This window comes from Aplidium turbinatum, chromosome 12, assembly GCF_918807975.1.
Source record: "Aplidium turbinatum chromosome 12, kaAplTurb1.1, whole genome shotgun sequence".
NCBI classification, from domain to species: Eukaryota; Metazoa; Chordata; class Ascidiacea; order Aplousobranchia; family Polyclinidae; genus Aplidium; species Aplidium turbinatum.
The window spans coordinates 12,074,453-12,097,527 of NC_137483.1; the positions used below are offsets into that span (position 1 = coordinate 12,074,453).

Sequence of the window (23,075 nt, forward strand, 5' to 3'; positions counted from 1 at the left end):
ATCACGCAGGGCGTGAACTGGAAGAGGATCGATTCGCCATTGAAATGCATTGGGCAAAAGCTTCGTTGGGGGGCTGTCTTCGAACAACGATTGCTCATATATTAAATAAGGTATAAAAATGAAAGTTATCACTTCAATAAACAGTAACAAGTTCTTTTAATTGGTTGTCGTTTAATGTTTTTATCATTGCAAATAAACTTTTGATAATGGTTTGAATTTGGTCAAGTTTAGGTGGCCACCAGATGGAGCTAGTAGTATTTTGGGACTTGGTATTAATTTAGTTGGTTAGATCTATGCTTGTGCTTTTTAACGATAGCAAATCTGTTAAAATTGAGCAAGAAATGAATAAATGGGAGACAATTAATTATCGTGATCATGCAGGGCGTGAATTGGAAGACGATCGATTCGCCATTGAAATGCATTGGGCAAAAGCTTCGTTAGGGGGCTGTCTTCGAACAACGATTGCGCGCATATTGAATAAGATATAACAATGAAAGTTAGCACTTCAATAAACAGTAACATGTTCTTTTAATTAGATTTGATTTAGATTGTTTATCATTTAAAATGAAGTTTTGGTGATGGTTTGAATTTGGTCAAGTTTAGGTGGCCACCAGATGGAGCTAGTAGTATTTTGGGACTTGGTATTAATTTAGTTGGTTAGATCTATGCTTGTGCTTTTCAACGATAGCAAATCTGTTGAAATTGAGCAAGAAATGAATAAATGGGAGACAATTAATTATCGTGAACATGCAGGGCGTGAACTGGAAGACGATCGATTCGCCATTGAAATGCATAGGGCAAAAGCTTCGTTGGGGGGCTGTCTTCGAACAACGATTGCGCGCATATTCAATAAGATATAACAATGAAAGTTAGCACTTCAATAAACAGTAACATGTTCTTTTAATTAGATTTGATTTAGATTGTTTATCATTTAAAATGAAGTTTTGGTGATGGTTTGAATTTGGTCAAGTTTAGGTGGCCACCAGATGGAGCTAGTAGTATTTTAGGACTTGGTATTAATTTAGTTGGTTAGATCTATGCTTGTGCTTTCCAACAATAGCAAATTTGTTGAAATTGAACAAGAATTGAATGAATGGGAGACAATTTCCTTCTGGTGTATTTCGTTCCATTTCCACCCCGCACTTCCTCCTTCATAATAGTCTATTCCAATGTGTGACGTCATCATTTTGTCTGGTTGACCAACAGGGCGTCTTGTGGAAGAGCACCTCATTTTTGTACATTGTGCATGTAAATGATTGTGTATTTATGATTCTAGTGTTTTTTTTGTGAATCTAGTGTTTTTTTCCGGCAAATCTAGTACTTTTCCATGACAAGAGAGTGGCAACAGTGTGCTCAATGCTCAGTTTGCACTTCAGGTCAGGACTTTACCGTAAAACTGCGATTGAAAAATGTTGTATTACACAAGTTTGACGCTTTATTGTCTTCAACCTTGGACGAGAGGAGGAACTTGATAATTGACAAGGTTCAGTGTTAAGGATATTAAGAAAGAACCACTAACTAGTTCGAAAGTATTTTTTATTCAACTTTACAAAGTTTGAGTTCACCAGTTCGATTTTTGTGGAATGTTGTTTCAAGTTGACAACATTTTATTTTGCAAACACAGCAAAAAGACTTAAGGTTAATTTGTAAGTTTTAATTGAGCTCTGGCAAGATAATTGTTATCATGATTGCTTAAATCTATGTAGGCTATATCAGATATTTGTGTAAAATGTTTCTAGCTTATAATACAAGTTGCAATTGCACTTCAGTATAAAACCTCTGCTTTATGTGTCACGTAGTTAAGGGAGGGTAAATTAGTCTATAGATTGATTGGACATAGATTGGTCTATCATTTTTTTCACCAGAAAACAATTTAGTTGTTTTTATAACTCTTTTACAATGGCTGCTGATGATGATTTGATAATTGGACACTTCCGTAAAGGATTTATGTGGGGAACAGCTACTGCATCTTATCAAATAGAAGGTGAAAGGAAACATAGTTTTTTCATAAATGAAAAAAGTCTTTCTCTGTTACTATTATTTCAAAGCAATTTCATTCATTTGAAACAACTGGTTTGGTTTAGACATGTAATGCTCTGTAAAAGTTTTGTGTGGCCACTTGTTACCACTCATTTTTGCATCTTAAAAGCTACTTAAGTCTTCATTTACATCATATCGGTATAAAATCATATTCGCTAATCTGGCTTTAGCATGCCAGTCATCAGTCTCATTGTTTACCTAAAATTTAATAATGAAAGCATGCAATCTTGTTCATTTGCTGAGACTTTTTGTGTTATAAGCTAGTTATAATAAGATTTGTTAATGTGAGTTATTTTACATTTGATGCTTAATATAATAGTTACTGGTATATATAGCCTATATCTTTTAAAGGTGGTCATGACAGAGGTGGTAAAAGTCCAAGTGTGTGGGATGTACATTCACACAAAGATAATAAAATAGAAGATGGTAGCAATGGAGACATAGCCTGTGATTCATACAATAATTTTGTTGAAGACGTTAAAGCAATAAAGGTTTGAGTTTGTATTGACATTTAACAAAAACTACTCCTGATTGTACTTTTGTTTTGCCAAAATTGCAATATTATGTATCAGATTTAAATATACCTTCTAGACTAAAAAAAAGGCAAAATATGTGGTTTAGTTTTATGTTTGTTAGGGTAACCTCTAAAATGTAAAGGTATGCTAATTGGCTAGGCACCCCATTGTACATAGATGACTTTTATCCTATGTGTATTTGTTGTGTCACAAAGCTTATGGGTGGAACTCACAGTGAAGTAACTGAGTGCTTACTGCTGCTTTATATGTGAAAACAGTACGCTTTTCACATATTTTACTTGCTGGACTTATACAACTGATTTGGCTTTTTGATTACACTTGAACCATTTTGATCCTTTCTTTTAAAATTCATGATGCTATAATATATACATTTTACAGATATACAGGGAGCAAGTCTTTTAGGCGCAGACAGTTAGGCACCGGTCAAATAGGTGCGCACACTGTGGCGTCTGGATATTTAGGTGCAGAGCACTGTGGCGCCCGTTCATTTACGTGTTATTCCTAGTAAAGTCTGCAGATTGTATCAGCTTGGCAGGTAGGGTAATGCTTTTCACACAAAATGTTAAAGCAGGTGGTAGGCTTGAGTGAAGAGTAACTTAGTTTTCCGTCAAAACCCCGACTAGGTTTAATAACGAGCAAAGTCGCACCATTATCCTTGCAACGTGTAGCCAGGGTTCATATACCTTATAGAAATGTATTCATGTAGACATAGTAGAGCGTTGTCTCATACGTACTCGCCACACGACCAATCAATCCTGAGTAGAAGTAATTGCGAAAGATAACAGGTTAAGTAAGGTTCCATCTGGCTGCAACCTGTGTTCAGGATGCATAGCAAATGTCCTGTGGAGATGTGCTAATATTAAGAGTAGTAGAGCGCTGTCTCGCACCTCATCACCACACGCGCAAAACAACATATTTTTCTGTTCAATATAACATTTTGTGTGAAAAACATTGCCCTACTTGCCAAGCTGATACAATCTGCAGACTTTACTAGGAATAGCACGTAAATGAACGGGCGCCACAGTGCTCTGCACCTAAATATCCAGATGCCACAGTGTGCGTGCCTATTTGGCCGGCGCCTAACTGTCAGCGCCTAAAAGACGTGGACCCGATATACATATAGCCTACTCAGTGTCAACTCTGTTTTACCGATATATATTTTTATGCCTTGCAGGCTATGAACAACACTCACTATCGCTTCTCTTTATCTTGGTCAAGATTACTGCCCTCTGGTGATGCATCTGCCCCCAGTTCTGATGGTGTGGCTTACTACAATAAACTTATTGATGCTCTGCTTGAGAACGACGTGAAGCCATGTGTTACATTATATCATTGGGATTTACCACTATGGTAAGATATTATAGTAATAGTGTGATATGCAATATTGATAGATGAAGAGCATACTGTGTTTTTATTTCATATCTGTGTTTTAATGACCATGTTTTGAAAAATATTATAAATGTCAGTTTGTTTCATCACCTTATAATGCCGTCTGGATATCCACTACCGGAGTACCGGTAGTAATGAAACAACCTCCGGTTCTGGCCAAACTCCGGTCATTTGTATCAACTCCAGCTCCGGTAGTGGTGATGGGTTTGGAGGTGTGTGTGTGGCTGTGGTCAAGTTCATGATCTTGGATAAATCTTCTTTTTTTGTATTTGTTCCTATAGTAATGCAAGATTACATATGTTGCTTGTAACAGTGATCTTAAATGTAATATTATTAATTGGATCAAGAAAGTCGATCAAAAATCTTTAGTATTGTAAAAACAATATTTCATCAAGTGGATGAAATACAGTAGAACTCGGTTAATCCGGATTCGGTTAATCCGGATCTTCGCCTAATCCGGATGAAGCTGGAAGTACAAATGAGTCAGGTTTGATAGAACCGTCATCGGTTAATCCGGATCTTCGCCTAATCCGGATGGAATCGCCGGTCAAATCGAATCCGGATTAACCGAGTTCTACTGTATGATACAATGTCAAGTTTGAAATTTACCCAAAAGTTCACTTTTAAATGGATGGTGTTAAAGGACCCTATAGTATATATTGCCACAAGGAGCCTTCTAGAGCGACTGGTCAGAGACGAGAGTGGTATATAAACACTTGATTGGAACATTGATTACCATGACATATTACTATCAAAGGCCGGAGTTGCCATTCTCTGGCTGAAACATCCTGCCTCCGGCCAAAATGTTGCCTTCGATGCATCATCATTCACCAATAGCCACATCGCCTTTACGGTGGCAAAGGCTTTTGTCAATAAATTACACACTTTTCTAAACCTGACTGATTTTGTTTACTTATCAACATTAGAAAATTCTGGTGTTTTGGGTTGACATTTACACCAGAGGTGTACAGGATTATCAGGTTCCGGACCGGATCTGACTGTTTTTCACCTTATCGTATCTGGATCTTGCGGTCATGTTTTCTGCAGACATGTCCCTTTCTACTTAACCAAATATCTGTGCACGTCTTCAAACCTGCAGGGTTTTTCCATCTCTTCCCATTTATTGGCATGCAAACACATCGCTTAAATTGTAGCTGGTACTTTCTTGTCTCGGACGTTTTAATGATGCAATAAAAGTAATGGCCTGACAAGATATCTTATCAAGTTATGGCATAGTAGTAGTTGTCCAGTTTTAATCCGGTGATGTCCTCGTTACCGAAGGTGGCCGGATTCACCTCCAAGTGCCGCAATCGCCTTCACACCCTGTCTCCACATCAATCTGTCTAAAAAGTGACATTTTTGTAAGTTAGAAACAAGCATGTTTCTAATGCTGTTTGATAGTTTACAGGAAAAAGGTGGATGGCAAAATGATATGATCATTGAAAAGTTTAAAGAATATGCAAAGTTTTGCTTTGAAAAATTCGGCGACAGAGTAAAAATGTGGATAACCATCAATGAACCTCATGTCGTTGCCGCATACGGATATGGCGTTGGCATCCATGCACCTGGTATTGAGGGTAAGTTTGCAATTCATGGTTTGCCCAAAAGTGGTCGAGCAATTGAATCTTTTGTTTCTATCCTCTTCATGAATCCTTGTAATATTTTAGATCCGCTAAACGCACCATACCAAGTATCCAGGACAATGCTGCTTGCTCATGCAACCGCATGGCGCTTGTATGACACGGAGTTCAGGTCGACACAGCAAGGCATTGTTTCAATAACTCTCAACAGTGATTGGGGTGAGCCAAAAGATCCTTCTAGTGAAGCTGATAGGAAGGCTGCTGATAATTACATCCAGGTATGTTACATTACAAAATGAGTGATGATTTTAATTTCAACCAAGCAGTGAAGGAATTGCTTTTAGCTGATTAATGTGATGTGAAGATTCCATGCTAAGGAGTAAAGCAAATCCCTTTTTTGCGTAACAGCGCTCTGCGCACAGTGACCGGGTGCCTGCGTCCCACACTATTGGACAATCTTCCCATTCTTGCTGTCATCCATCCCGCTGAGCTTCGTGGCAAAGAAGCCACTCGGTCGACTGGCATTGGAGCCCAACCATCTTCTCCATTCCAATATCTTTGCTCCCTCAAGAGAGTATCCCCATCGACTAAAATCAAGACACCCATTTGTGCCAGCCGCCCATCTTCTGATCAACGAAGCTGATGGACAAAACATCTCTGCGGCTAATTGGGCGGACCATAAATGGAACTCTCAATGGATGTCAAACACCACCAGACTCCATGCGCTCATCCCCGATGCCGACACCCGCCCCACCGGCCTGACACTACAAAGGCAGGCGTTGGTGCGTTTCGGCCGTCTCCGTACGGGCGTCGGGCTTTTCCGCTCAACCATGCACCAATGGGTGATGGCCACTTTCTCTATTGGTGAATGTGGTGCTGAGAAACAGACCGCAGACCACATCAACAACGATTGCACTATCTTCAAGCCACCTAATGGAGTGGAAGATCTGCGTGTCTTGGATGATTTAAATGACTGGCTGCTCTCTTGCAGCCTTCCAGCTTGGCCAGTGAACATCGTGAATTTGGGGTAGTAAAAAGATGGGTCTGCTACTATTCGGTGAGTCCGATTCGGTGAGAGCCTTTTTCGGTGAGAGCCCTATTCGGTAATTTTTTTGAATTTTTTTTTTTTTAATTATCGGGTACCGTAGCCTAATTATCATTGCCGCTTTTACATCGTTTTAACGTCGCTAAACGTTGAAATAAGACCGTAACCCCTAACCTATAACTCCTAACCTCTAAAACCTAACCCCTAACCCTATAACGGCAATGATAATTAGGCTACGGTACCCAATAATTAAAAAAAAATCACCGAATAGGGCTCTCACCGAAAAAGGCTCTCACCGAATAGGGAACTCACCAAATCGGACCCACCGAAACGGGCCATTCGTAAAAAGATAGACCCTCGGCTCCAGAGGCTCACACGACGACGACCTTTCGGTTTTGCAACATTCATATACGTTGTCATGCAAAGTATTTTCCTTTTAAGCTTATTTGCTTTAGCTTTAAAAGTTTAAACCATCAGTTCTAGTCGAACCTAATTTTTTTATTCGTTGTCCCCAGTGTACGTTGGGATGGTTCGCGCATCCTGTGTACGTTGATGGGGATTACCCTGCTGTGATGAAAGCAGCTATACTTAAAAAAAGCAAAGAACAAGGCTTAGAAAAGTCTCGTCTTCCAACGTTTACCGACGAAGAAAAGAAGTTAATCAAAGGTATTAAACAATGTCTTTTTTCAATAAACAACGGCTATTCAAACTTCTGTTAATTGAGAAATTTGACTTGTTTTGTAATTGTGAACTGCACCTGTGCACTGTGCAATAATGCTTTTTATCATGTAAGCCTTTCTTATTTTTTTCCTCATTAACTGTAAACTTTCTTAATAAGTATCGATTGATAGCATTTAACTTTTTGAACTAACTTGTTTCAAAATTTTGCACTCAGTATTTCATTTCGGAGTTTTAATTCAACTCGTTCAGTTATTTTCATAAGGTTCGAAGTTGTGCCACACGCTAGACAGGTAATCGTTATCCGACTGACGAAGAAAGTGCAAATGATCACTTGCGACATGTTGTGATAATTTAGCATCAGATAATACACCTCGGAAGAACGTATTATTCATCAAATTAAGCACATGCTTAACAATATCGTACATTTTTTATTGTCATTCTCAGCGATATGTGTTTGGCCTTTATTTTTTTCTGCGATTTTCGGTTACTCGGCCATGGTATTTGCTGATAACCACTCGCATTGCGTGTTATAATTCAACATTGCAGGAACGCACGACTTTTTTGGACTCAATCACTACACGACGAGACTGTGTGAGGGTTTGACCGAAGCAACGATGGCCAAGGTACTCCATCCAGACCTTGAAGCACATGTTTACCCGAATCCAGATTGGGAACGAGCGGGTTTGTTTCAAATTATTCTTTGCTTAATTAATTAAGATATTTTTGCATGGCTTCTTGCTTTCAATCGCTTAAATAGCCGAAGGCAACAACGTCTTCGCTTTCAAAACCGAGAGAAGATATAATAGACAGTGAGGAAGCACGTATTTTCAAGAATTTTGTGATATAAAAGTCTGACCTTACAAAAATATATTGCACGCAGCGACAGTGCTGCACGTTTTCTTTCAAAATTAACTTTTTGACCACTTAGGCTATAATAAACACCCTTTCTTCATAAGCAATCTGAATTACTTCCAATTATAGGCTCTCCATGGCTCTTTGTGGTACCGTGGGGTTTGCGCAAGCTCCTTAACTTTATTGCGAAGAACTACGGCGATCCACAGATTGTAATAACCGAAAATGGCTGCTCCACCAAACACCCAGTCAGTGACCCGGGTGACACCAAGCAGTTGAACGATAAACAACGTTGCCGGTATCTTACAACATACCTCAACGAAGCTTTAAAAGGTGATGAGCAAATGATTGTGTCATGATTTTAATCATATGTGATCATTCGTTTTTAATCATGTGATATCTGTTTGTGAGTTATCGTAAATTAAACATTGCATTGGTTGCCCGGTCAAGTAGCCAATGTTTGCGCATGCATATTCTCCCATAGCTGCGCTTTTGAAAATCCAGCAATTGACTGAATGAATGCAAATAGAAAAACTGCCGCTTCGAAATTCTTGTAATCGTGCAAACACCTGACCTGTGTTGGATTAATATTTTACCAGAGATCAATCGGAGACAAGCACGTGTCTTCGCCGTTGGCAAAACCTTGATTGATCACTTCGATCCAGCAGTGTAAACAACTTGGTTGAAACTAGTCGATGCTGAAATATTTTCAAAAATTAACCAATTGTTTCGTTGTCTCCTTTAAAAAAACTTTTTAACTTTTTGTGTATTCCTACTTTGCTTTCACTGTTTACACTGATCTTGTTTTTTTATTATAAATAAATCATTGATTGATCTAACTGTGAAATATATCTTCAGCTCACTTGCTAGATGGGGTCAACCTCCATGGCTACTTTCTGTGGTCGTTGATGGACAACTTTGAATGGGCAGCAGGCTACACAGAGAGGTTTGGGATTCATCATGTTGATTTCGACGATCCGAAACGAACCAGAACTCCAAGGAAATCTGCCAAGCTCTATGCCGAGATCGTTGAAAACAATGGTTTTAGCAAGGTTCCTGTTCTAGAGAAATAGCATTTTTCTGCTTTCGCACATGACATGCCTTGTGATTGCATACCGTTTTGTAATTTTATGTTGATGTTAATCAGCTAGATTACAGTCTAAGGTTTTGTTTTGTAAAACAAAATATATTATTACGTTTGCTTCAAAGCCCTAATTATATATGTAATTATATTATGCAGTACATGGGCAGTTGCATAGTATGCACCCACCCGAATTGAGTACGTTAGTACATATAAAATAACAGTTTCGCGTTGCACTTAATAGGCTATTAGTCAAATCACGAGGTGCCTTCTACTTTTATGTCAATTATCAACATTGCTTCAGCTGCAATGGAGCATTTGTTTTTTGACTGTATGTGTATTGCCATAGGCGTCGATTTTTTCTTAGAAGAGAGGAATTCTGGGTGGGCAAGAGTTTTCAAACAGATTTCATTGAATGTGTATGTTTGCAAATTCGCAATGGTTCAGTCTTCGAAATGAGCATATTTTTACTTCGTCAATAACGTTGCCGAGGCCCATCGGCAAAATTTGAAATTGCTTCGGCAATTACTGTGTATATTTATTAGGAAAAGATTGTACTAAAACATGTAAAACGTCTATCACGACCGCACTGTTTGATTTGTTGTGATTCGACATCTAATTCGACATCTAGCAACGTTGAATTATCATAAAATAACGTCAATTGCTCAACCAGATACAGGTAACAAATTAATAGCTCCCTGCGAGAAGATTACCTCGATTTACGTATACACTAACATAATTTCGGCACAATTGGGATACTGCGAACAACACAAAGTCTGTTTGATAAAGAACTAGCTGTCAGAATCGGAGTCATCAGATGCTGTATCGGAGCACGAGGTTGTCGCGTCATCACTGGAATCAGACACATCAAGAGGCTCATAGCTTGGCTGTTAATCTACAGGGTCATCAGTATATATTGTTACAACTTAAATTGGTTATATTTATGAAATGAAAGAAAACTTAGAATTTTTGCAAATGTATTATTGTAGAAAAAGCAATAGAGAGTTAATACACAAAATATTATTCAATATGTCCTCCATCTGCGTCAATAACTAGTTGAAGACGTTTAGGAAAAGCCTCGCATGTGTCACGAATTTACTTTCTGAGGGACTTTGGCCCACTCCTTCTGCAGTTTCACCTTCAGAGCTTCCAAAATTTGATGGTGAGTGGCCGAGACCTTGCTCTCAAGATATGACCAGATCCCAAAATCAAGGGGATTCAGATCGGGGGAAGACGGGGGCCATTCCTCTTTGGGAATGAAGTGCGGGACATTCTCGGAAAGCCACTCCTGTATTTTTAGCCCCATGTGATGGTGTAGAGTCCTGCTGAAAAGACCAGGGACGTTTTTGGAAGTGCTTCTGGGCCCAGGGCAACAATGCGCCAACGAGGATGTCATCTCGATAGTTTTGCTGGTTCAATTTCACCCCCTGGTCAACAAAAAAGAGGGGACTTTTACCGAGCTCTGTCACGGCTGCCCAGACCATCACTGAGGCGGCACATTGTTTCCTTGTCACCACTCGAGATGCTTCATCCCCATCTCTCGACCAAACCCGATCGTTTTGGGTGTTAAAGTGATGTTCAACATCAAATTTATTCTCATCACTGAAAACAAGATTTGGTAGCATGCCATCCTGAATGCAGGAAAGAAGAATCTGGGATCCTTGGCGTTGTTTATCAACAACTTTAGCAGAAAGTTGTTGTTTCTTGACCTGCTTGAATGGAGACATCTTCAGGTCCTTTCGGAGTAAAGTTGACATGGTCCCATACGACACTCTCGACTCTTTAGCCAGAATCTCGATGGATGAAATAGATTGTAACGCTAAATATTGATGACCCTGTATACCGTCTTTGCCGTTCGCAATGAAGCGTCCACGTTTTGCGGCTTTCGGGCTTTGATACCACTCCACAGGCCTCTTTCTTTTTCATAAAGATCCATCAGGGTGTTGACTAGGGAATAAATCTATGCTGTGCCATAACGACTGGGAGGAATGTTTAACCCTAACGTTACAAGCGCTCGTGTGGCCTCGGCATTTTCATTGCCGACGCTAATGCGCCATTTGCCGACGCCCAATTTCGAAAACTGAATATATCGCATTAATAAAGTGTATTGTGGTGTCACTTGCATCCAGCTTATCGTCAGACATCAGCTGCTTGATCACTCGATAATGTTAACAATTCAAGCGTAGACAGGGTGTATTGTGATTTATCGAGTGCTTTAACTCTTTTCTAGTCCTTTGTGATTATAAGTGGCAAAGTACTACTACTTTATTTACAAGACCGCTTGTGTAAAATTTTCTCGGAACTTCATGGCGGACAAATGCGGCCGACGGAAGGGCGAGACCCGGCGGACAAAATGTCGGTTTTGTAGGTTAATCGCGGCGATGGCCGCCTTCAGTTTCGAGGCCTGAATTATAGGGTGATATTTTTATAAAAGATTCTTCCAGCTGGGCACGTGTCTAAGCGCCGGCAAAGTAGGAAGTAACCCAAATAAAACATCCAGCAATAGTAAGATTGAATCAACATTCTAGTCTGGTGTAGTCTAAGAAAATTAGTTTTTTCTTGTAATCTTGTTGTCCTTACAATCACCTCGGCAATTGCCGACGCTAATTTCGAAAAGTGTGGTTAATCTTTCTCACAAAGACTGCGTTTAGCGTCGCTGCAGCAATTAAGCTTTAATAGGTTGGATGTTTTCTTTCTTGCATCTTGCGATCTTATGAGCGCTGCTAAACTAAACAAACTTCTTTTATGTTTTCCTTTGCGACCTAAAAAACGCGTGACTCGTGACCTGTTATCTTTAAAGTGGCGCCTTCGGATTTGCCGCATTTGTAAAAGCGATTGTTTTTAGTACGTCTTTAGTTTGTATCGGTTATTTTATTGTCATGTTCATTAATTATGATGTCATATTCACATTCCCTTACGCTGACCGGGAACTGAAGTTTGATTGTGACGTAACGAAAGTGAGACCATTCGGAGAAAAGATCAAATTGCCGATGCAAATTTGGAGAAAAGATCAAACGTGGCTTTCTCTCACCAGGAATTGCCAGCTGTGGCAGTTGCCGTAGCAACAACAATGCAGTGCGTACCGCCGTTTTTCCACGCAGCGTTGTTACGGAATTGCTTTGTTCTGTCGGATACCTAGCGAGAGACATAGCGTAAAACAAGAAGTTGCGCTGCAGTTGGTTGGATAGTCCAGCGTTTAAGAAAAACGGAAATAATTGTAACGAACACTTCATAGTGGCATGAAAACAGGGTGGGCAAAACATATTTTGCCCACCCTCGTTTCACGGCAGGGTGGGCGTCGCCCACCCTGCCCACCCTATTTCGACGCCTATGTGTATTGCCAAACCTACATGTGCGGTTGCAAACGTCAGTACTGCTTATTACTTATTAGGATACTGGATTTTATCGCTCCACTGGACCAAAGTTTATGTTTTCTTTATTGTATGGTGCTATAATCTTTTACATTTGTTTATCTCAAAACTTTGTGATTGTAGCCTACAACTAAGCATGCAGTTCTAATGGTTTTGTGAAGAGCTTGAAAGAAAGTACCAAAGCAATGAACCTCGTAATCGTCATGACTAGGCTACTCCATAATTTTGGTTGCTGCTATGTCTTTAGCTTCTTGCTGTGATTTCGTGCTTTACTAATTTATGCAATTTTTTTATTAATTTTGTAACATAATCAAGCGAATAAAGGTTACGGTAAATGCTTTTCCTGGGTTTTCTTAAAGCAAGCAAAATTAGATATATTTACAAAGATATTGAATGTAGACCTTGTGGTCCATTATAGAAACGCTAATCTGGTTACATCGCAAAATACTTTCAATCAGAGCTGTGGAGTCGGAAGGATTTTGGCATGTCCGGAGTCGTTAAAAAAAAGGCCGACTTTAGCTGGATACAAAATGATAAACAATAAAATTTTTGTTTTCCATGTTTTTTCAAAATATTGTTTCTTGTTTTCTGTATTTAGTTCTACAACTTTACCGAAAAATAGAAGTGTGTGTACTTGTTAGTTATTATGAAAGTCGTCATTTCAATTTTAAGAAAGGCAAAAATGTAAGAAAAAAAATCTGGCAACATTGAAGTCGGAGTCGACCAGTTATAAATCGAGGAGTCAGAGTCGTACAAGTTTCGCCAGACTCCGCGGCCCTGCTTTCAATAACGTCTTCTTCATTTCGGAATATTGACAAGCAAATTGATTTTTTTTACTTTATTGTTCTCTACATGTTTGCGCCAGAAATGAAAATACATTGAATTGAACACAAGTGACACAAGATAGTCCGCCTCGATAGCTCAGTTGGTTAGCGCGTGACTTCTTGAACGAAGAAGCTTCAAGATCAAGCGGCGCTGGTTCGACTGTCGGGGTGTGCGCTTGAGCAGCGCATCCTAAGGACTGCTCTCCATTCAGCGGCACCTAATGGATAGAATAATTATTCTCCGTCAACAAGACTTTAATCAATCAACAATCGAAAATTTCACTCTGTCAATTTAGGTAACCGGCCCTGTGTCAAAAGCCTCTACATTTAGTCTACAAGTATGCGATAATACCAGGAATAATAATAATCTATCAAGGCTTTGTCAGTCTGAGGATAAAGATTAAATACCAACCACAAAGATCTTGAACAAGATAAAGACAAAATTTTTGACTCAGTGTTGCCAGATGCGGCCGCTGCACAATTTTTCCAAACACAAAATATTGTTGCCAACACTTTTATATCAATTTCCCGACAGGTATGCCGGGCAGGGCGTTATATTATAAAAAAATGGTCTTCAACTGATCTTGAAACGGTTTTTTGCTGCTTTTATCGTGATCCTTAAAAATGACTACTTAGGAAAGCAGTGCTGCCGCTTTTGGCGTGCTCTCTTCAACAAAAAAGTATTATTCTTATTTTGGGTCTTGAAAACAGTTGTATTTTTTCTCACAAAGAAGTTTCTCCAGTAGGTTGTTAATTTTTTTCCCAACAAACTTAGGATTTCTTTGTATTAGAAAAAAAATCCATTTGGCTTTTTTTTTTCATCTCTGGCAACACAAAATATATTTTTATCTTATTTTCCGCACACAGTTTGTTTTGTTTTGTCATAATATAAACTTAGTTAGTTGTAAAAGATTAGATAAATGCAATGCTGGGAAGAAAGTGTCGCTGGAGATGGCATTGAATCGCCTGCGAGTGAAGGCCAAGGTGCCATCAATCAACCATTCAAGCGTTGTTTTTGGAGACTATGAGGCAAGTTATTTTTAAAATTTATCGAATAACTAAGCTTTTATATCCTTTCAAGTCTTGCAGCCAGAAGTAGAGCCTCAGCCACTTTCTAATCTAATGGACGGACCCAAGCCGGATTTTAGAACTTGGAGCAATTCGATTCAATTTGACAAAGCGTGACACTTTAATATCCTAGGTCACACTTAATTTTTTGGAAAGAGAGGAGAGCATGTCCCAATGCCCCCCTCCTGCGTACGGCACTGATCCCAAAATAAATGGGAGTCTTTATATCGACTCTATTGAGTATATGTTGAAAAAATGAGTCTACTCTTCTCCAAGCTCATCACAGATTTGTTATAGGGACCAAACTTTTCATCCTACTACGAAACTTATCAGCTGAGATCTCCATCTTGTACAAGAGCCATTCAAAGAAAATACGAAACAGTGCCTCTTGCTGAAGTAAGTTGCTTATTAATTCGCACTGCTCAGACTTGTTTTGCTGAATTTTCGTGAACGAACTTTCAAAAACAAAAAAACTCACTATTTTAATAAAAATGATTTAAAACGCAAGGTAGCGCTGTTGTAGTGTAAACTTTGGTAGGCATTTTAACATATTCCACTGCAACCCAACATCGAAAGCTCCTACTCTCGCATGTGAGGCAACGTCGACCAAAGGGTGTAAGGACTAGTCACCCTCCAAAAAAAAACGTCTTCCACCGCGTTAAAGCAGTAACGCAATCATGCGTGACATATGACATCACTGATGTTTGAAACCACTTGATTGCGGCCAAAGATTCTTTTTGCACTCAGTTCAGTTACAGAAGAAAAAATACAATTTTGGTAAAGAGGTGATTTTCTTCAACCATAGACAGATAAAACCAATCATGTTTAAACAACCAACCATAATTGAAATCTTTTAGAGTTGTGCGTAAATGTTTCACCGAATTTGACACTAAACTCCACGAGGCTTTGCTAATAAAATCCTGCAATCCTCGCCTCAAAGTTGTTTGCCGCAGGTGCTTCCTATCTGCTTAACGTCTTTTCTTAATTCATCATATGATGCGTTTTTGCCTCGCGGAATTAACCGCCATGTGATGTACCTTTCTCCCCTGCTTTGCCGTTTCATTCTTATGCATTTCGTTTTTCAATTCATTGTGTAGATCAGTTATTTATTTTCAATGTAGATGTAAAATCAGCTATTTTTCGTTACTTGAAAAGGGCTAACATAGCATGTGTATGGCCGAAAACGTTCGTAGTTCATAGTTTATGTTCAGTTTAATGTCTTATGGTAAATGCCGTGTGGTTGCTTGGTTTTATCTGTCTATGGTAGAACTAGAAGAAAAAAGAGTAAAGACAAGAGGTGAAAATCGAACCCAAGCGATCGAAATGACTATATCTCTTGTTTTGTTTGTTTGTTTATTGGCCGCTGCGAAAAAATATGTAGCCTACAATAAATCAAAACACAATGTACAGTAAAACTGTTGAAAAGTTTACAATAAAAAAAAACGAGTAAAAAATGATGGTAGCATCACAGCAGCGGGAGGCTGCGAAGTGACCGTTCAAGGTCTTCAAGTCAAGCAGCCACCCTTAACTCATCAATGATAATTATAATTGAATAATTGAGACAAAGAGATAATAGTACATAAATAACGGTGAAACTGTCCAAGATGATAAGAAGTCAAAAACTTTCTTGCCCAAACTCTAATCCACTAGGCTACGCTGGTGAGGTCAATTCGTTCACTTAGTTTAGATTGTATCAAAAAACTTTCGAGAAGAACGCTCACAATATCACATGATAAGTTACACGACTGCAATCAGCTGATTTGCGAGGAATCGTAGACTATGTCACGCATGATTGCGTTACTGCTTTGGCGGAGTGGAATACGTTAAAGTGCCTACTACTGCTTACCGTAAACTTGGGTAGGCACTTTAACGTATTCTTCTGTGCCAAAACAGTAACGCAATCATGCGTGACATATGACATCACTGGTGTTTCTAGCGCTATCATGCGTGACATATGACATCACTGATGTTTCTAGCGCTATCATGCGTGACATTCGATATTACTGATGTTTGTAGCGCTATCGCGATTGGTTAGCAAGAAATTTTGCGGGCGGCTTTAAGAGTTAAGTGAGGCTCCCGTGACAGCACCGAGTATTGAACACGGGCCGGTGGAGTGAGGCACCACTCCACTGACCGCTACGACACACAATGCGCCAAAATAAGAATAATTATCACAGGGGTGAGAATCGAACCCACGTCATTTAAATGTATTTCCCAGCCTTGAGTCTAGAGTAGACCACGCTGGCTACTATCTGAAATTCTTTCTTCAGCTATCATAGTAGAAAATGTGACGAAAAAGTTACGTGATTCTGTGATGTCACATAAGTCACACATGATTGCGTTACTGCTTTGGCACAGAAGAATACGTTAAACGGTTAAAGTGCCTTCCGCAAACTTGTGTAAGCTTGTTGAAAACCCATTTTTACCAATTTTTCCTGTAGCCTACAGTAAGCTACGACGAAGAACTAGCCTATGATTCTGCAAAAAGCTATGCAAGATCATCTAATTATGCTGCTAATCTATTTTACATCGTAACTAGGCTAGTGCGAGTTAGTTTTAAAACTTTATCGTGATTGTGAATAGGCTGCATTTAGCTTCGGGAATTTTATGTGACAAGCTAATTTTGACATCCGGTTAATCGCATTTTGAAAATACTACTTTTGCCTCTAAGTAATGAATAATAATTCACGTTAGCCTATACAGTAAATATGCTTAGCAGTTTACATGGTTTAAAATCGTTATTTTAATAAAAAAAAAACATCAAAAATTTGTTAAGTTATTATTATGTAGGCTAAAACAATGAAAACTATTAATACTACAAAAAGTGCTCAATGCTAAGCAAAAAGACAAAGCAGAGCAAATTAAATCAAATTTAGTTATTACTATCTGAAGCCTTTACAAATTGTTTCACGTAACGGATCATCAGAAGGTCTTATTCAAATAGATTTTATTTGATTTATTATGTAGGCTATATATCATTGGCTTTTCAGCTGATTTTTTACATTTGCAATCAGATATTTTGCCGTGAAAAGACCAAAAAGCAAAAAACGCCGTTAAGCACAGCTCAAGAATCATACAGCTTGGTGACTCCTGCTATTACTTCTGCAACATATAACCACAGACGCAAAGTTCTTGAAGAAATTGTCACTAGCAGCACAGTAGGTGCAATGTCATGCTTTTATTTTTTAAAACGTTAACTTTATTTCCATATAATCAACTGGAAAAAATAAAGGTCTACTCTGTAGGATTAAAGTAGCTATATTTATTCTACCTGGAGGTGGCTAAATTTAATGAAGAAACAAACATTATATTTTTTATAAACCCACAAATTTACACCGAAAGTGGCTATTGGAAAAAGTTTGTCTCTCCTTATGTTTGTGAAAAAGAACCTTCGGATACGACTCTTTTGAGTCTACTTTCTCTTTCTCCCTTGTTAGGTTGTGAGCAAGGAGAGAAACTTTATTAGAGTTTTCCTCTCAACGTGCATTTGATACCGTACATAGCCTATTCCAGGCTATTCGGATATCCAAGACCAGTCTCAGGAGCGTGCAAGCGGTGGATTTGTAGACTACAGGGTTCGCAGTTTAGGATTCGGCCAAAATAACCTGTAATTTTTTGTATGGATTTGGTTTTGAATCTTTCTCCTCGGACTGACCTTAATCGGTTATTCCTGGTAGTTTTGCATTCTTGTAGATGTAGAAGCTTCTGACGTAGGGCCGGTTATCGAGATTGGCAGAGTGACGTTTTCGATTATTGAAGTGGGTATAGCCACTTTTACAAGTCGAAATTCTGCCACTGAAATTGATTAGAATGCAACCGCCAACCAATCAGAACATGTTATAAGAGGCTACCGTCCAATTGTGATCCTTCTCGCACTCATCCAGAGAGTTAATGCTTGTTTTGAACTTTAATCATATTTGGTAATTCCAGAAGAAAAAGAGCAATAGCAGTAGTGGGAATCGAACCCGCGTCAGTGAAATGACTACTTTCAAGCCCTAACCCTAACCCCTAAGGCAATCAGCTGACAAAAAATCCATCACTTAATTTGCTTTCTATCATCTTCTTTTAGCCATTTTTACGTCACTTAAACCGTAGCTTGTGATTGGTTGGCGGTTTCATTCTAATCAATTTCAGTGGCAGAATTTCGACTTGTTAAAGTGGCTACCGTTGAAGTGATCTTGCCGGGGAATTATTCCATTCACTAGGTGCCGCTGAATGGAGAGCAGTCCTTAACGTGCGTTGCTCAAGCGCACACTCCGAGAATCGAACCAGCGCCGCTTGATCTTGAAGTTTACAAAGTTTCAAAAGTTTCTTCGTTTGAAAAGTCACGCGCTAACCAACTGAGCTATTGGGGCAGACCATGTGTTATAACTTATCAAGATTGAAATAATATTAAATGTGTTGTTGATTTTGCTATGTTTTTCTATAATTAAGTGATTGGTTAACGCAAATGCACTTTGATACCACACTTCAAAAAACTGTGTTTAAAGACTTTATCCCAGCATGAAGTAAAAAAGTTCAATAACCTACTGTAAAAATAATAGGCTACTGAAAAAGGTAAAGAAAAAAGAATACAGTAAATGCTGAGCCTACTGTGGAAAGAAGTAAACAATATCCTACAAATTATTTCTATTTCAGGGAACATCAATAGATGTTGTTAATGATATCGCACCATCCCCCAACTCATTGATGAGAATGGATTATCAAGACCGCCACATAGCGTGTCCCCAATGGACTGATATTGCACCAAAGCTACCAAAATTACCCGCAATCCAAAAACAAATGGTAAAAATCACTTCAATAAATCGTTTAATTATCAAAAACAAAGGGAGACAACGAAACGACCATAAGGTCTACTAGTCAGTAGCCATCCTAGAAAGAATAAATTGAGTTATTGGAACGCCGTGTAATTTGGACCACATGTATGTTGTGGTGTTATGATTATTATGATATTGATGTTAGGATTAATGTTGAACAAAATGTAAGCTATTCTCATTTATATTACTTACTATTTTACTTTTCAAAAACTCCAAAGAACTAATTTATAATTTTAGTGTAACGTTGAATTTTTAATGTTTAATCGTTTTCCTGTTGTTTGCAGAAGGCCAAAGGATTTGGTGGCCAAACAGAACAAACTCATCAATACCAGTGGCCGACTGAAAACCTGAATCAAATTTATCGAGTTACTTTCTGTAAATCTTAGCCCTTCTTCCCCATCAATGTTCTGCGTTTGATCTGCGAACTCTGCAGCGTAAAGCCCTTAGCAAGTCATTAATTAACTTTTTTTGCTTGTTCAGTGTCTCACAACGTTTCAATACAGCCAAACAAATTACTGTGATTTCATATACTAAGATACAACGCCAATAAATGTGATACATTGAACGAATTTTTGTGTTTTATCAAATGTAACAGAAACTTGTGGAAGTAAATTTTCACAGAAACTTCTCGAAATCATTAACCAATCTTCTCTGAAACGATTGAGACTTGGTATAGTTGTCAATCTCTTACGTCATCGAGCCAACAAGTAAACTTTTCTTTAACACCTCTGTTACAGATGATATCAGCATCCAGTGACGTACGCAAGGAGGTGAGCATTGGGCCATGCTCTCACCCCTTCCAAAAATTTTGCTATAACTTACGCAGGTTGTATTAAAATGTTACTCACTCTTTGTCAAATTGGATGAAATAATTTTCTCCGTTACGAAATCCTGCGTAAGCCACTGTTAACATCATTCGGAGTTTGTGTGAATATGTTCATCAACCTATCGCAATATGTGCCTCGACAATTCATACCTAGCGGTTTGCCATTTGTGGTTTGAATTGTTGAAGAACGAGCGAAACGTAACGTGCGGTATTACACAGTGACCAAGCCAGATAGACAATTTTACAAAGGCAAAAACAGATCATCACACATGAAGCTATAATGTTACTTTTGCATGAAGCCAGGTGGTGGTTTCAAACCTTTATCACCGGGCTTACAGTAAGGAAAAAAAAAAAAGTAGCCTATATCTGAGTAACTGTCTAATAATATTTTTAGTTTTATGTGAGATACAATTAGACATAGCCTACCTTACAAGCTAAAACTTCAATTGCTAAGGTAACAGGGATCAGTAGTCAGTAGATGTAACAGAAAATATATTTCGTACTTGCTAGTGCATCGTCAGTTCTGATAAAGGGCCTTACTTTAACAAGCTACCTTACGGTAGCTTGTTAAAGTAGTTCAATGATCTAATTTAGTAAAACAAACTAGAACACTACAGGAATGTTATGTTCAACAATAGGCAAATTGCTTGATGATAAAAATCTATGCCTTGAGTAGTGACAAAGGCTTTCCAGTTACCTTTTCATAAAGATGTACTATTTCGTCACAAACAGATTCCCAGTTCATGGTGGCATCATACGACGAAGAAGTGAGTAATTTATTTTCTTCTTGTTCTGGAACAAAAGTAACTTCGAGTTTTATGCTGCTGGCGCAGATCTTTCCAAGTACATCAAAAGCAGGTTGAAGTTCTTCTTCAGGAGTTGATGTTTCTGCTACTGTGGTGATGTGAACTAGGAAATATCCGCGCGGTGAAACATTGTGGTCACTCCCTACTTGACAAATATAAATATCATTTTTCTTGCCATGATCTCTACCAGGTATTGTAATAAAACTTGATGGAGCTTTGTCAGTTCCACTGATGGTGTGATCAAGAATACAAAGACAGCGAATGATTTTTTGCTTCGGCTTGACAAAGCTTAAAAAGTAACTGGGATCACCGACACAAACGTGAGCCATTGCTGAGACTCCCCTTGCGGAAACAAACACCATTCCCCCTGATTTTTTAACATCGTGTATTGGACGATGGAGCATGCATCGTCCCCCATTTTTCGAAAAACATTTTTGCAACGCTTGTAAAATATCACCAATCCCGTACAATGGATAACTGACGGAAGTTGGCTGGTAATGTTTTACTTCACAAAATCTTTGAAGTTGATTTAATGTCTTTGCTGCATCTTTGTCTTCTCCGTTGAAGATCATTCCATGCAGCAACATTGTATTTGATCGATTTCCAAGGTTGTAGTTTTCTTGAAAACTCTTAAAAGAAACACTATCAACATTTATTGGTTTGTGGGCTTTAATATCAGCAATTAGTTTCTTGTACGATTCTTTTTCCTTTTGTGGTATATACTTACAGTTATCGACTTGTAGTTCTGAATTGGGCACCTCAAAAAGCTCTGAATTGGCAGAGAAATATATTTTTTGTATGGGTTTGGTATTAGGCTTGACTCCTATGTACTCTAAAAGTTTAATCATTCTGTCACTCCCAATAAAATATTTTGGAAGAAGATCAACATCCCAATCTCCTCCTTCATTGGGAATGGACAACGAAGATACTTTTTTTTGTAATTCTTCAAAAGAACTAATGGATCCGTTTGCGCCTCCTATAAATCGTTCTCTGTCTAATTGAAGAACTTTTCTTCCTTCTTTCACCAGTAAACATCCCAAAAGACTTTCTATAATTCCTGTCCCCATCAAGATGACGTCATATCGCTCTGTGCTTTCCATTCTTTAAGGAGTAGTAGATTATATTCACTAAAGCAAATGAAATAGATGTATATTTATGAATGCATCATGAAATGGTTTGTAGCCAATATAATCTGCGAGAGAAATTGAATAGTAAAGACTTCTGCTTTAACATTTGCAGGTAGCCAAGAATATTTGAACAGGAAAGTTTGTAGGCTACCTCATCATTAAAAAAAAGCTTTTCTTCCCAGATAACGAAATCGGTCATTTTACATTGATTCAACGTCTGCAGACGTTGAATCAATGTAAAAACGATGGAATTTATTGTCTAGGTTACAACCCAAAATTTAAAGCATTCTCATCTTTGCAATCTTTCTTGCTTTGGCAATCCGATTTTATAATAATAAGTCTTCTTCTAGATATTGTAACTACGTACTGCATACGCTATCTGGTCATTTATTGACCCTTTAATTGAGTTTTTGTTAAGGAGTCACCAACCAGTATTTTACAAAGGTTGTTTAAATATGATATACACTAATGTTCTTGGGTGAAAAATTGTTATAAGAGCTGTCATACTAGCGTTACACTAGGTCAATTCCATCTGAAGTTCTTTCTATGTCGTTGCAGTTTTTATTGTTATTTTGAGCTGCATAATTTTGCTTCATTAGAATCAGTGGCGTACTCACGGAAGGGGTTTTGGAGGTTAACACCCCCCCCTCCTGCCCAGTGAGCTCGATATTTAAAAATTTTGTCTGGTTTTATGGCTTATTATGGCTTTATGTAGATGCGTCATCCTCTATTTTTATTATTTTTTGTAAATCGAGTTTAGTAAACACGTATTTGTGTTATGATATAGCAGTTATAGCCAAGAAACTATCTGCGACATAACAAAAAAGTGAAAAATAAATTTCTAGCTTGTTTGCTTGCTTTTGTTGTTTATAAGTTTAGTACAGCTGCTTAAAGCAAAACTGTAGGCTATTGTGGACACAGGCTCACCACCAGCTTGAATAACCAGCCTGTTTTTTGCTGGTGGTGGCTAGCCTAAAACAAAGTTTGCCTAATTTTAAACGAAACTGCATTAAAAGAGCGAGTTTTGCCAGT

General features: G+C 38.4%; 4 protein-coding genes across 6 annotated transcripts; 2 read left to right on the plus strand and 2 right to left on the minus strand.

Annotated features, from left to right (window-relative positions):
* Positions 1-1,872: 1,872 nt before the first annotated feature.
* LOC145781392 (cytosolic beta-glucosidase-like) lies at positions 1,873-12,915 on the plus strand. Of its 2 annotated transcripts, XM_082593185.1 has the most exons (9): positions 1,873-1,984; positions 2,392-2,531; positions 3,751-3,926; positions 5,367-5,542; positions 5,633-5,823; positions 7,106-7,256; positions 7,818-7,952; positions 8,253-8,456; positions 8,982-12,915. In XM_082593185.1, the coding sequence occupies exons 1-9, from the start codon at positions 1,900-1,902 to the stop codon at positions 9,194-9,196; spliced, it is 1,473 nt and encodes a 490-aa protein (XP_082449311.1). In that variant the 5' UTR covers positions 1,873-1,899; the 3' UTR covers positions 9,197-12,915. The 2 variants fall into 2 exon arrangements, with proteins under 2 accessions (XP_082449311.1, XP_082449310.1); XM_082593184.1 differs by having other exon boundaries at positions 5,367-5,823.
* Positions 10,413-10,961, minus strand: LOC145780595 (uncharacterized). Its single transcript, XM_082592220.1, has one exon. The coding sequence runs from the start codon at positions 10,959-10,961 to the stop codon at positions 10,413-10,415; it is 549 nt and encodes a 182-aa protein (XP_082448346.1).
* Positions 12,916-14,273: 1,358 nt separating the features above from the next.
* On the plus strand, positions 14,274-19,849 carry LOC145781224 (uncharacterized). 2 transcript variants are annotated; one of them, XM_082593003.1, is made up of 5 exons: positions 14,274-14,428; positions 14,765-14,863; positions 17,482-17,625; positions 19,106-19,252; positions 19,569-19,849. In XM_082593003.1, the coding sequence occupies exons 1-5, from the start codon at positions 14,351-14,353 to the stop codon at positions 19,668-19,670; spliced, it is 570 nt and encodes a 189-aa protein (XP_082449129.1). In that variant the 5' UTR covers positions 14,274-14,350; the 3' UTR covers positions 19,671-19,849. The 2 variants fall into 2 exon arrangements, with proteins under 2 accessions (XP_082449129.1, XP_082449130.1); XM_082593004.1 differs by lacking the exon at positions 17,482-17,625.
* Positions 19,850-20,771: 922 nt separating this feature from the next.
* Positions 20,772-22,016, minus strand: LOC145780596 (rab GDP dissociation inhibitor alpha-like). The gene has a single exon (XM_082592221.1). The coding sequence runs from the start codon at positions 22,014-22,016 to the stop codon at positions 20,772-20,774; it is 1,245 nt and encodes a 414-aa protein (XP_082448347.1).
* Positions 22,017-23,075: the final 1,059 nt, after the last annotated feature.